The sequence below is a fragment of the Rhinopithecus roxellana genome, chromosome 5 (genome assembly GCF_007565055.1).
Source record: "Rhinopithecus roxellana isolate Shanxi Qingling chromosome 5, ASM756505v1, whole genome shotgun sequence".
In the NCBI taxonomy this organism is placed as follows: domain Eukaryota; kingdom Metazoa; phylum Chordata; class Mammalia; order Primates; family Cercopithecidae; genus Rhinopithecus; species Rhinopithecus roxellana.
Genome location: NC_044553.1, coordinates 92,149,711 through 92,163,478, shown reverse-complemented (window position 1 = coordinate 92,163,478; position 13,768 = coordinate 92,149,711). Strand labels below are relative to the sequence as shown.

General features: G+C 36.3%; 1 protein-coding gene across 1 annotated transcript in view; it reads left to right on the top strand.

The window, feature by feature from the left end:
* Positions 1-11,418, top strand: part of MNAT1 (MNAT1 component of CDK activating kinase) — a 245,187-nt gene extending 233,769 nt beyond the window's left edge. Inside the window, exon 8 of the mRNA XM_010354636.1 lies at positions 10,968-11,418. Coding sequence (XP_010352938.1) covers positions 10,968-11,088 — 121 coding nt within the window. The 3' untranslated portion in view covers positions 11,089-11,418. The remainder of the gene's footprint in view (positions 1-10,967) is intronic.
* The last annotated feature ends 2,350 nt before the right edge of the window (positions 11,419-13,768 follow it).

Genomic DNA, 13,768 nt, shown 5'->3' with positions numbered 1-13,768 from the left:
TGTTAATGGTGTTGTAGTTATTTGGTTGTTTTGGAGACCTTTTGTCCCTTTCTTCTCTTCTTGCTGTCTTTCTTTGTGATTTGATGATTTTCTTTAGTGGGGCATGTTTCTATTCCTTTCTCTTCATCTTTTGTGTATCTACTGTAGGTTTTTGCATTTTTGTTACCACAAGGGTTACATAAAACATCTTATAGTTATGCTAGTCTATTTGAAGCTGATAACAACTTTGATCACTTACAAAAACTTACTTTTATTCTCTGTATTAGTCTGTCCTCATGCTGCTAATAAAGATATACCTGAGACTGGGTAATTTATAAAGGAAAGAGGTTTAATTGACTCTCAGTTCCACATGGTTGGGGAGGACTCACAGTCATGGCTGAAGGCGAATGAGGAGCAAAACACATCTTACATGGCAGAAGGCAAGAGAGCATGTGACAGGGGAACTCCCCTTTATAAAACTAACAGATCTCATGGGACTTACTATCATGAGAACAGCACAGGAAAGATCTGCTCCTATGATTCATTTACCTCCCACTAGGTCCCTCCTATGACAGGTGGGAATTATGGGAGGTACAATTCAAGATGAAAATTTTGGTGGGGAAACAGCCAAACCATATCATTCTCCTCTTATATTTTATGTTTTCTGTGTCAATGTATATATTTTTACATTATATATCCATTAACAAATTTTTGTAGCTCTGGTTCTTTTCTGGAAATGGTTTTGTCTTTCAACATTTATATTAGAGTTATAAGTAATTTACACACTACCAGTACAGTGTTAGAGTATTCAGAATTTGACTATATATTTACCTTTGTCAGCAAGTTTTATACTTTGATGTTCTTTTTTTTTTTTTTTTTTTTTTTTTTTTTTTGCGATGGAGTTTCACTCTTTTTGCCCAGGGTGGAGTGCAATGGCAGGATCTTGGCTCACTACAACCTCCGCCTCCCAGGTTGAAGTGATTCTCCTGCTCCAGCCTCCCAAGTAGCTGGAATTACAGGCATGTGCCACCATACCCAGCTAATTTTGTATTTTTACTAGAGACAAGGTTACTCCATGTTGGTCAGGCTGGTCTCGAACTCCCGACCTCAGGTGATCTGCCCACCTCACCCTCCCAAAGTGCTGGGATTACAGGCGTGAGCCCCTGCACCCAGTCTATACTTTCATGTTTCCAATTAGTGGCCTTTTGTTTAAGCCTGAAGAACGCCCTTTTGCATTTCTTGTAACGCAAGTCTAATAGTGATCAACTCCCTCAGTTTTGTTTGTCTGGGAAAGTCTTTATCTGTCCCTCATTGGTGAAGGATAGCTTTGCTGCATAAAGTATTTTCGGTTGGCATTTTTTTTTCCTTTCATGAACTCTTCCCACTTACTCCTGGTCTGCAAGATTTTTGCTGAGAACTTCACCAATGGTCTTATTTAGGTTCCCTTGTATGTGATATGCTGCTTCTCTCTTGCTGCTTTAAAAATTCTCTATTTGTCTTTGATTTTTGAAAATTTGATTATAATGTGTCTTGGTGAAGTCTTCTTTGGGTTGAATCTGATTTTACATCTTTATGTTTCATGTACCTTGATGTTTATATCTTTCCCCATATTTAGAAAGTTTTCTGACAGTATTTCTTTTTCTTTCTCTTTCTTTTTCCTTCTTTCTTTTCTTTCTTCTTTCTTTTGAGACAAGGTCTTACTCTGTTACTTAGGCTGGACTGCAGTGTCTTAATTATGACTCACTGAAGCCTTAACCTCCCAGGCTCAAGTGACCCTCCTGCCTCAGTCTCCCAAGTGCTTAGGACTACAGGCACACATCACCACTTAAGGCACCTGGAGATTGGGAAGGCAAAAAACTGTGGGATGCCCAGTGGCCAAACCTGCAGGGGGTCTGTTGTAGCTATGCTGACTGCTAGATTCCTCAGCAGCCAGCAAAAGCCTATTAGGGTCTTCTGCAGAGCAAGCTGCTGCTGTCCACCTCAGTGAACACCGTGGTGTCCTCATGGGTGAAATCTCTTGTGGTAGCCACAAGGGCTGTTGAGGTCCTCAGCAGAGAAGTCTGCTGGAATCCTGTGCAGAGCAGGCCACTAAGGACAGTACTGATTTCTGCTTATATGGCTGATACTGGTAGCCCCCATCCTCCTTTGTTTCTGTGCATGCCAGTCTTTTCAACAATCTAGGTGGGATATAATTGATGCTAGTTGCTGATTTCTCAGGCAGTACCCTGAAAGTCTGGGAAAGCTGTTCTTTCATCCTGCTCTCCATTGCCATGCCAGGGATACTTACAAACTTGGGAGTTCCCTTTCTATGCCGATCAGTGCTAGCCTTGGGAATGGGATGATAAAGGCAGAATGAACTGTTTCTTTCTTTTGTGTGGTTATGGGATTTTTGTGTTATTACTTACGGGATTTTTCTTCCAGTGTATTGCTATAGTTTCTCAAGTAGATTCCTGAGCTCTTCCAGTTATTCCCATTCATGGATAGCTATCCAATTATTATTTTTTGTGGAGAAAATGAAGGCTTGGTTTTCCTACTTGGCCATCTTTCTGACATCATTCCTCACCTTTCTTTATAGCTTTGTCATATTTACATATTCCATATTTAGCTTTGCATATTCAGAATTTAATATGAATGGAACCATGCTCTCCATATTTTTCTGTAACTTGGTTTTTATGGGTTTTTTTGCTAAGCATTGTTTGTGAGAGTCAGTCGTATTGATGCATGTACATAGCTGTAACTTATTTATTTTCACTTTTGATAGCATTCCATTGTATCAATAACAAGTTTATCCATTCTCTTGTCAATGGACATTTGGTTGTTTCTGTTGTTCTTTTGACTGCTCTAAATACTATACATATGCCCTTTGGAGTCCTTAGGTGGGGAAATCAAATAGGTTACCTTGTCTATGTCTCTGTTATTATTATTTTCTTCCTTTCCAGGTGGCTTACACCTCCCTTGTGTCTACATTTTTCGCAAGTCTAGAAAGGAGGGGAAGAGAGTCGATGAGGTATTGGGGATAGCTGCATTTACTACCCTTTACTTCACAATAGCTTCTTTTGTCGGACCATTCCACATTATAGTTCTCTAAGCCTCTGCCTTAGGCCCTCCTCTTTTCTCATTCTGTCCCTTCTTAAATATTAACATTTATTTTTATGGTTTCAGATACCATCTAAATACTGGTAACTCCAAATTGGTATCTTCATTCTATAACTCTCTTCTTTTCACTTGACCCACATATCCAGCTACCATTCCGCATCTCCATGCATGTCTCTGCTGTAATCACTTAAGACTCAAGTCCAAAATCAAATTTGTATCTTTCCCTTCTTTCCTCTCCCACCCTTATTTGCTTCTCCAGTTTTCTATTTCTCTGTGAGGGTATCTTCCCTGATCTGTGTGACTATGTGACTAGGTACCTGGAAGTTGACCTTGACACTGCTTTCTCCTTCCCACCCTCATATTCCCACCCCCATATCCACCCACTCACTCACTGAAATATTTCTAAACCAGTAGTTTTCATTATTTTCACTGCCACCACCCTAATTCTAATCACCATTGTACCAAGCCTGCACTAGAGAAACAGTCTCCTAAGGAATCTCTCTGTATCTACTCTTGCTTTTCTCTAATCCAGTGGGCAGCCAAAGTGGACCATTTACATTATTAGGTTTCCTTTTTTTTTTTTTTTGAGACGGAGTTTTGCTCTTCTGGCCCAGGCTGGAGTGCAATGGTGCGATCTCGGCTCACCGCAACCTCTACCTCCCGGGTTCAAGAGATTCTCCTGCCTCAGCCTCCTGAGTAGCTGGGATTACAGGCATGCACTATCACGCCCAGCTAATTTTGTATTTTTAGTAGAGATGGAGTTTCTCCATGTTGGTCAGGCTGGTCTCAAACTCCCGACCTCAGGTGATCTGCCCACTGTGGCCTCCCAAAGTGCTGGGATTACAGGCATGAGCCACTGTGCCCAGCCATCAGCTTTCTAATAATAACTTTTCAGTGGCTTCCCAGTGCCCTTTGAATAAAATTCACAGTTTTTAAACATTTTCTATAAGGCCATCTTTTGTGTACTTTATGCCTACATCTCTAGCCTCATCCTGAGCTGAAACCACCTGTCCCCTATATTATCAATATGTGCTGTGTCTCTTTACTACTTCATATATGTTCTTCCCTCTCTCTGGATCACCGTTATACTCCCCTTGCCTTCCTAGCTAATTTTATCTCTTTGGATCTAAACTTAACTGTAATTTTTTTAGGGAAACCTGTTCTGATCTTATTCATGTTGGCTTCCCTTTTTATCCACACTTATCAAGCCCTACTTTCTCATTTGTAATATTCATTATTTAATATTTTTCTTTTTGCTGAATTATAAGGTCAATGAGATAATGAAGTCTTTGTTCTCTGCTTTATTTTCAGGGCTACTTCAATACCTGGCAGATAGTAGGCTCTCAGTAATTTTTTTTGAGAATGAATGAGCTGCATATATCTAAATTTCCGCATTTTTGTCTCCCTCACTCTTGGAGATAAATTACTCATCCTGCTTTTATAAAGATATGATTAAAAATCTGGCACATATCTGGCACATTGAATTTCTAAGAAAAAATTACATTAGACAAAGCAGAATCAGGCACTAGATTTTTTTAGGAATATTACCAAAGAAATGCAGAACCTAGTACATTTATTTTTATAGTATCTACTGAATTTCCAAGAAGTGACACTTGTTCCTCACTGGGATACACAAAATCTAGGCTCATGTTACTTGCTATTTTTAGATTTTTTTAATGAAACTTTGCCTTACTCTGTCTCTAGCCCAGTCATTATTCTGAATAGATTAATAGAAATGAATATCATAATGTTTTAAGAATCAATCAATAAAAATATTATTTATGCCATTTTTCTGTGTAATCTCATCTAAGCATATAATGGCAATACTGAAATTAGACAAACATTGTATTAATCTCTTGTGGAAATAAACATCTGACTTTGAAGAATATACTTAAAATTTATCAAATATCATTTGGCCTATTAGCTACTGTTTATTATCTGTTTTTCATGGCCCCATCTATCTCATAGCCCATGTTCCTGAGATGTTACTGTGTTTAAATGTATGTATTATATAGACAGAATCTATCCTTACAGGTCTATCCATTGAGATAATCAGCACTGCCAACATCGTTCATAGAATATATTATACTTAAGTAGCTATATCTTCTATGTGTTCTATAGTTCACACTTAAATCAAGGAAATAATCCTTTCATTATGTAATTATATTAACTGTCAGTAATAACTGTTCTATCCGAAATACCTGGTGTGCTCTTTGATAGCAATAAATTACACAGTTATAAATATAACTGGACTTACACTCCAGTTATAAGTCAGAAAGTCTTCTCTGAGCAATCTATATTCAGTTATTAAATATGAATAATAAATCATTGTATTCATTTGGAAACCATGTCTCTTTTAATTTTGAAATACGAGTTTTGGTGTTTGGATGGTCTAAATGTCTGGCATAATTATTCACTCTCCAAGTGTGTTGGTGTAAATCTGAATTCAGTTTTATTATTAGTTTATTCAAATTGTATTCTAACTTGCTGGCTAGATGGTAAAGTATAAGAGCAACATATGACTGCCTGTGGAAGTTTGTTACATTTTTGTTTGGATTTCATGAAGTCATGTGATTTTTTGTTTTTTGTTGTTTTTTTTTTGAGACGGAGGAGTCTCACTCTGTCTCCCAGGCTGGAGTGCAGTGGCGTGATCTTGGCTCATTGCAACTTCCACCTCCCGGGTTCAAGTGAGTCTCCTGCCTCAGCTGCCTGAGTAGGTGGGATTACAGGTGCGTGCCACCACACCCGGCTAATTTTTGTACTTTCAGTAGATTCGGGGTTTCACCATGTTGGTCAGGCTGATCTTGACCGCCTGACCTCATGATCTGCCCACCTTGGCCTCCCAAAGTGCTGGGATTAGATGTGAGCCACCGTGCCCAGCCAGCCATGTATATTTATAACAAAGCTGCCCTCAGAATTGTGAATAGTGTTTCTGACATGTAGTATCTTTTCTCATTTACCTTAGAATATATGATTACCACTCTGTAAACAGTTTGTCTATTATTCTGGTACTGTGCTTAGGTTAAGACACCTAACCATTAACTAGTTTTCAGAATGTTTTTGCTTTTTAGTGATAGTTGTGTGAGCACACTATTGCTTTGGTTGTTTTTAAATCTCACTGAGGTAGACTTCAGGTTGTTAATGTAGATTTTTATAGCTTTGGCTGAGCTTCCTATAAGAGCTGTGGGTCTTGATAGCTGAGATCAGCTGGCTGATCTCTCTTAATGGCAGGTAGATTTGAATTTTGTGGGCTAGGACACAGATCTGTTTGGAAGTGGTCTGTTTAATGCCTGATGGCTTTAAATGCAGACTTTAAAAAACGGGCCACCTTGTAAAAAGAAAGTCTTAGTCTCTAGAGTTCACTACCTTTCTTAGTTTGAACCAGTCCAAGTTTTTAACTCTCCATAGGGCCTGGTAATTTGAAGTGGAGGAAACTAATATGAACTTTACATTTCATTTCAATATAAATTCCAAGCCAATGTGCTTTAAGGATTGTCACAAACATATTGTGACTGGACAGGAAGAGTGCTTGCCTCTTGGTCTTGAGTGACAAGCCCTGCCCTCTGCCCCTAGCTGAGAACTCAAAGCATTGTTAAATAGCACTAAAATGAGCTGAGTCCAAGACTTCAGCCAGATGGTCAATATAGGGCTTTTAAGGGAAGGGATAGGAAAAGAGTAATCTCAGAGGCACTCCTATGTTAAAGAACTAAGAAAATGAAGTCTTCCTGAAGGTAAGTGTAAATTATACCACTTTCTTTGGGAGCAAAAGCTGCAAAATATAACACAAGAAAATGACAGTGTAGGAAATCAAAATTCAGGAACGAACCTTCAAGTGTGGTTTTGTAATACTTAATCCTATCTTAGGCCCTTCTCAGGATCCATTGCTCCTTTTCCCTCCCCCTTCTCCAAGGTTTGTTTGAAAGGGATTTTGATGGGATAGGAAGGCAGCTTTAGACAGAGCATAAATTAGGGCATAAGATGTCCTTTGTACAAGAATTATCTTAGACATGCTTTCGAAAACATACTTTTTTTGACCTTATTAAGAAAATAATCAAAGGTATGATTTTTTAAGTCTTTGAGTTTAGTCTGCTTTCAGTAAAAATAAGGTGTAGGTACCAAAATAAGCAAACCTCGTTTTTACTTTCCTGGTTTCTGCTTATAAGATTTACACATATTTAAAATAAACCCATGAAAAACAGGAATAGTGTCATGGGATTGGCTAAATAGTCAGAGCAATTACCTCCAGGCTCCCAAACTCAACCGAGCTTGACTTTTGGAAATAAATTTGGCTAAGACTTCTTCCTCATTCTGTTTTATAAAGGTATACATGAAATGATACTGACTTCTGCCAGAAACCCCAGGAATCCTATTCAGTGATGTACTTGTAATGGTCATGAAAGAATAAAAACACAGATGTGGATTAAGGTAGAAAAGTACAGAAAACACTAAATTTTCATTGTGCTGTTTCAATGTGGCAGATTCTTTAAAATACTTTGACATGCTACAAAAAATAAAGGGTTTAAGAACATTGAGTCAAGATACTTAAAAAATAAAAGCCCACAATTGAATAACAAAAATGAACTTTGTTTTATTTTTTATTGGCATTAATGTAGGTTGCCATGGTGAAAATAGTTTGAAATACTTCACAGTAACAGTTTTGTGCAGCCCTAGAGATCAAAAACAGCAAAGTAAATAAGCAGGACTCTTAACAACTCATACTCACAGACATGTTTAATGTAAGTGATTGCTAGAAGGGAAGGTTATTTTCTTTAGTGCTATGCAAAGAAATTTTAATTGACTTGATTTTGGCAGTGAGAATTGTACAACTTAGCATTAATAAGTCAAACTTAAAAATATTTGCTCATACTCTGGATTATGACTATGCTCAAGAAATACTATTTTCAAACACTAATCATTTAGATAAACTTTTTTTACACATTTATGGCATCAATGAGTATGACTGTTTATAACATTTTACCTATAAAGCTGAACTGTTTTATATACTCTTTATGGAAACACGGCCATAAATTAAAAGATGCAACTGTTTTGAATATTTTACTGGTGGTCCTCTGTTTTCCTGCCAGCAGTGCAGCTGTTTCAGGTTTCTCAGGATAACATATAAAAAGCTGTATGCATACTGCAAGTTTATGCTCAAATTGCCAAGCCAGATATGGTATGACTCAACTTTCCCAGAAGCAAGCTGTACCAAAATGTGATGAATCAAAACAGTTAGTTGCACAGTGGTTTGTATTACAGCTATGAAAACCAATTCTCATTTATGATGGTTGGCTTTTCAAGGTTGACATTCTACTGTGGTGCTTGAATTTTACCGTAAGTGAACATCTATTGAGGCTAAGACTATGCTTTTCTTTTGAGGATCAGAGGAAAGGAAAGGGTGATACATCATCATCTGGTGTGTGGATAAAAATTAGCTGGAAATTTGTATCAGGGATGGAACATTTCATTTCCAAGTTACCTATAAAAATATTACTCACTTATTATTTGTATGATAGTTATTGAATTCCCTGTGAAGCCAGGTTAATTTTTAGACCTTTCTGAGGTAACTTAACATTTACTTCATTTCTCATGCATCAGAATCTTACCAGTTGATATTTTATTGTGTCTTGGAAAGTAATAAGCAGATAACTTTATGGCCATGGGGTAGGTGTGGTAAATCCCTATTTAAATCCTATGCAACCTAAGGTTCTACCAAGAATTTAACAACGACCTTTTTTTTTTTTTTTTTTTTTTTTTTTTTTTTTTTTTAATATAAACAGGGTCTCACTCTGTTGCCCAGGCTGGAGTGCAGTGGTGCGATCTCCACTTACTGCAACCTCTGCCTCCGGGACTGAAGCGATTCTCTTGTCTCCTGAGTAGCTGGGATTACAGGCACCTGCCACCATGCCTGGCTACTTTTTCTATTTTTAGTAGAGACAGGATTTCACCATGTTGGCCAGGCTGGTCTGAAACTTCTGTCCTCAGGTGATCCACCCACCTCGGCTTCCCAGAGTACTGGGATCACAGGCGTGTGCCACTGCACCCAGACAACAATGACTAATTTGTAACAGTAGTCTCCAAAGTGGGATGTGTCCCAGGAGGTTATGTAAGATGCAGTATAGGGAGAAAATATTAAAACATTCATTAATGTATTTAGAGACAGAGTCTCACTGTGTCACCCAGGCTGGAGTGCAGTGGCAAAATCTTGGCTCACTGCAACCTCCACCTCCTAGGTTAAAGTGATTGTCCTGCCTCAGCCTCCTGAGTAGCTGGGATTACAGGCATGTGCCACCATGCCTGGCTAAGTTTTTGTATTTTTAGTAGAGGTGGGGTTTTGCCATGTTGGCCAGGCTGGTCTTGAACTTCTGACTTCAGATGATCTGCCCACCTTGGCCTCCCAAAGTGCTGGGTTACAGGCGTGAGCTACCGCACCCAGCCAGAACTTTTATTTGAATATTTTTATTTCATCCTTTTTCTACTTATGTTTTTATACTACACTTACTATATTAGTATCTTATGTATATAATTATATATAGTAAAATACTATATATAGTAAATTTATAATGTTTATAACATAAATTTACTATATATAGTATAGTATATTATAAATATATAGTAAAATTATATATATAAAATACTATCAAAAATGTTTTTTTGTTTTTGTTCAATATATATTAATTCTCTTCTTCCTTCCACTTTCCCCTTTCGCCCTTGACAGAGAAGCAAAGAATTGAATTAAAACCTTTGTGGCAGTGTGAATAAATTATAGCTAATTCCAAGAACTTAGCTGCATCCTACCTTGACCCATTTTTTTCTATTGGACTCTTACATTGGTCTATATGTTTTAGTTACACAGGTTTATTAAGCATGAATACAAATGAAAAACAGACTTGTTGTTATGTTAGAAGTTTTAAGTTGCTCATGCATTAAGATTTTGACACACAGGAAGTTTGAATGAATGAGTGAAAAAGGTTCCAAGTTATTAAAATGTTCTGGTACCTGATTTATTCATTTGCCATACCAGTAATTCTAAGGTGGCTGAAGCTTCTTTACTTCCTGAAGAATCAAGATAGTTTCTTAAACTAAGCATTAAAACAAACCTGGAATTATTTGTTTCCAGAAGTGTTAGTAGTCATGCTAAGTTGTCCCTCTTTGGCTAGATTGCCCAATTTTTTTTTTAGTCCTGTTTTGTCAAGATAGAAAGGTTTAATTGCTTTAAAAAAACAAAAACTGTGTGTGGTTGCAGAAAAAAAAATTGTACTGTTATATTGTTCTTTGAGATCAATGAGATTTTTCTGTATTTACTTTTTCAGACATTATTTTGAACTCAGGCTCAGTCTCAGAGATTTCAACATGTAATTTTCTAACGTTTCCTTTCCTCTAAGGAATGAGACAATATATTCTTGGAATATTGAAGTACTTTTGAAGTAACTCGTGTGTTTTCTCCCCTCTTTCATTTGTTTAGGTATTTAGGGCTTGATTTAAAACACATTTATGTAGATATATCAGTAATATAATAGTATTGTGATACTGTTTATTTCTTAAGCATATGCCAGGAAGGAGAGCATTAGTTAGGTGTCCAAAAATCAGCGAACAAAACAAATCAGCTCTGAAAATTGTGAAGCAGTGAATATTTTAGAATTATTTTTGAAACCTCTTTCAGAACTGTTTTTAGATCCTGTGGTAATTTGCTATGTAATTTAGTACTAGTTTAGGCACTCCATGTACAGTTGGCATGTTTCCTTTTGAAAGATAATTATTTATAATAAAAGTCTGAATATTTCGATCTCGGAATTCCTCTTTAAAACTTGAATCAGCTTTACTATTGCTTTTTAAAATGTTACCAATTTATATTTGCTTTTTATATCAATGCTACACTTCTTGTTTTGTTTTAGGTATTTAAACCATGTCAGAGCTGCCTCACCACAGGACCTTGCTGGAGGCTATACTTCTTCTCTTGCTTGTCACAGAGCACTACAGGATGCATTCAGTGGGCTTTTCTGGCAGCCCAGTTAACCATTTATAAGATTTGGACCTTGGAGCTGAACCAGGGAGCTAGCAAAAGTAAAGCAGACTTGTAAAATTATAGCTATATGCAGCTGCACAACACAGTCCTACCACTAGCAGCTGTGTTAAAGTATTTATAAAGAGAAAATTTCAGAACGTAACTTGAGGAATATAGGGGATATATATTTGTGAAAAAGAATTTTTACTTATATTTTTCAGAGGATTTGACACAATAAGCCTCATCTGATGAAAGAGAGGAATAAATAATTCACTTATATGTGTTTGAGGTTGACAGACTTAAAAAATCTTTTTAAAAAATAAAGCTATAATTTATATTAAGTTCTGTGGTTTTTCTCTTATTACAGTGTTTTACTTGAACACATTTTAAATACCATTTTGATTACAACATTTACTGTTAATATCCAAGTCTATTATTTCTTCTCATAAAATGTTCCCCCTTTTCCTAATGTCTTGTTAATACTAGTCCAGACAAGTGGATATATTTCCTTTGACCAAGTTATGGCAAGAAAAACCTGACCCATGATAATGTCATTCCCTCAATACTAAGAACTCAATGCCTGTTTTAAGCAGTGGAAAATGAGGCAAACCTTGATCAAGGTGTTATAGTTCCCAGCTGTGAGCCACACTCAGGCTAAAACAGAGCCCAGCATTAACCTGCTTTAATGACACATTCGAAGAAGTTAATAAAATTTAATACTTAAATGACATGTTTCACCTCCAATGTAAGCTCATTTTATGATGAATCCTTTGGAGACTGGAGAAGGTACATTTTAAGTACAATTCCCCATGTATAAATTGTATACTGATACAGTTTTTTGTTGAAACTTCTAAGGCTTTTATTACCAGGGTTTTGCTTAAAGAGTTTAGATACAAATAGGATGCTATTTGCAGCATCTCAACCTTGTATGAGTCTGTTACATAGAGCATTGGATATGGGATATAGTTTCTTAAGGAAATTAAGGGATTTCCTATCAAATCTCTAATACAACAGATATTAGTTTTATGGGTAGAAACTTAGGTGAAACAACACTGTGGTTACATTAGGATGGACTATCCATATGTAACAACTCCATCTCATGTTACTAAGCAGGTATTAATTAATTTTAGCAATACATCTTCAACTTTATTGTACTTCTAACTATCTTTGATAAATGAGAAAACCAAGACATCAAATAATTGAGTAGACAAAGATCATATTCACAAGTTAGTAAAAAGCCAGAATTAGAATACAGATTTTTTTTTTTAAATCGAAGTCCAATTCCATCTACATTCTACCAGACTGCATATCCTATTCCTGTATCTATTAAGTATTCCCAACTGAGGATTAGTGTTTTAAGTACAGTCTATAAATCTGTTCAAAGAATAGTTAGAACATTGAATGTAGAGTTAAGGCTTTGCAGCAGCCAATTGCAAAAATTAGGAATCCAGTATTTTGAAAAGAAACACTACTGCTTGTTCTCATACCTTTTATAAATGTATTTTAAAAAGAATGAACTAATTAATAAAACGTTATCAAAGGCTTTTAAGATTTGTTTTGAGCCTGCCTTATTGTGCAAATTGCATGCACCTGGTTTGGCAAATAAATTCCGAAACCTTTATACATTTGTAAATATTTTGCAGTTGCTATTGCTGTACTTAGTTCAATAGGCCAAATTTAGAAGTTAACTGACCTTATTTGATCAAAGGGAATGGTGAAAAATAACTTAGTGACAATTCACTGAATCTACTAAACAACAGAAACATTCTAAATTGATGTGTTTATCCCCTACCATCCGAGTGATTTACTCTCAGAGACAAAGGCTGTACATATCTTTCATCTACATAAGTCTTCAAGTATTTTATGAGTACAGAAGTAACAGTTAACAACTACCATATTACCTGTGTCCCAGGCACTGTGCTTCATGCTTTGTGTATTACCTAATCCTCAAAACAGTTCTACTAGTATTTTCTCCATTTTAACAGATGAGGAAGCTGAGACAGAGGTTAGGTAAGTTGCCAACAGTCATATAACTTAAAAATAGCAGAGCTGGGATTTGAACTCAGGCAGCCAGACTCCAGAAGCCATGCTCTAGAGATGACTGTCAAACAACTGCTATGCTAAAACTAGTCCTGGGTAGTCGAACTTCATAAGACTTCCAAGAAGTTCTACAGATCAAGTATCTAGATCTTTTATGGGATATAAATGACATCAACTAAATGATCTTGTTGATGTCCTAAGAGAAGTTCTGAGAAATTCATGATGTAGAAAATTATTTTACTAATAACTATACTCCCTCTTAAGCAGATATTAATGGTACAGAATACATTTACATCATAGTTAGTATACATGAATACTTAGTATTCCTTAATTTGATTCAATGAATATTTCACCTATGCTTCTCTTAGAAGTTGTCTTTAGGCTGTCAACAGGTTGTCAGATAATTATTGTAAAATCCAATTAAGGTGGTAGAAAACCTGTCAAAAAGTTAACAAAACTAAAAATTATATCTAATGAGCTTTCCAGCTTTCCAGCTGTCATTTTCCAGTAGATTCATCAGGAATTCATTTACTAGGTATCATATCTGAAAGTTTAGGGTAGACCTAGATTTAAATAATGAATAATCACATATTCACTTATCCACTCTGAAAGAAAAGGGGGAAGTTAAAAAGTTAGTAGATACATTCAGGG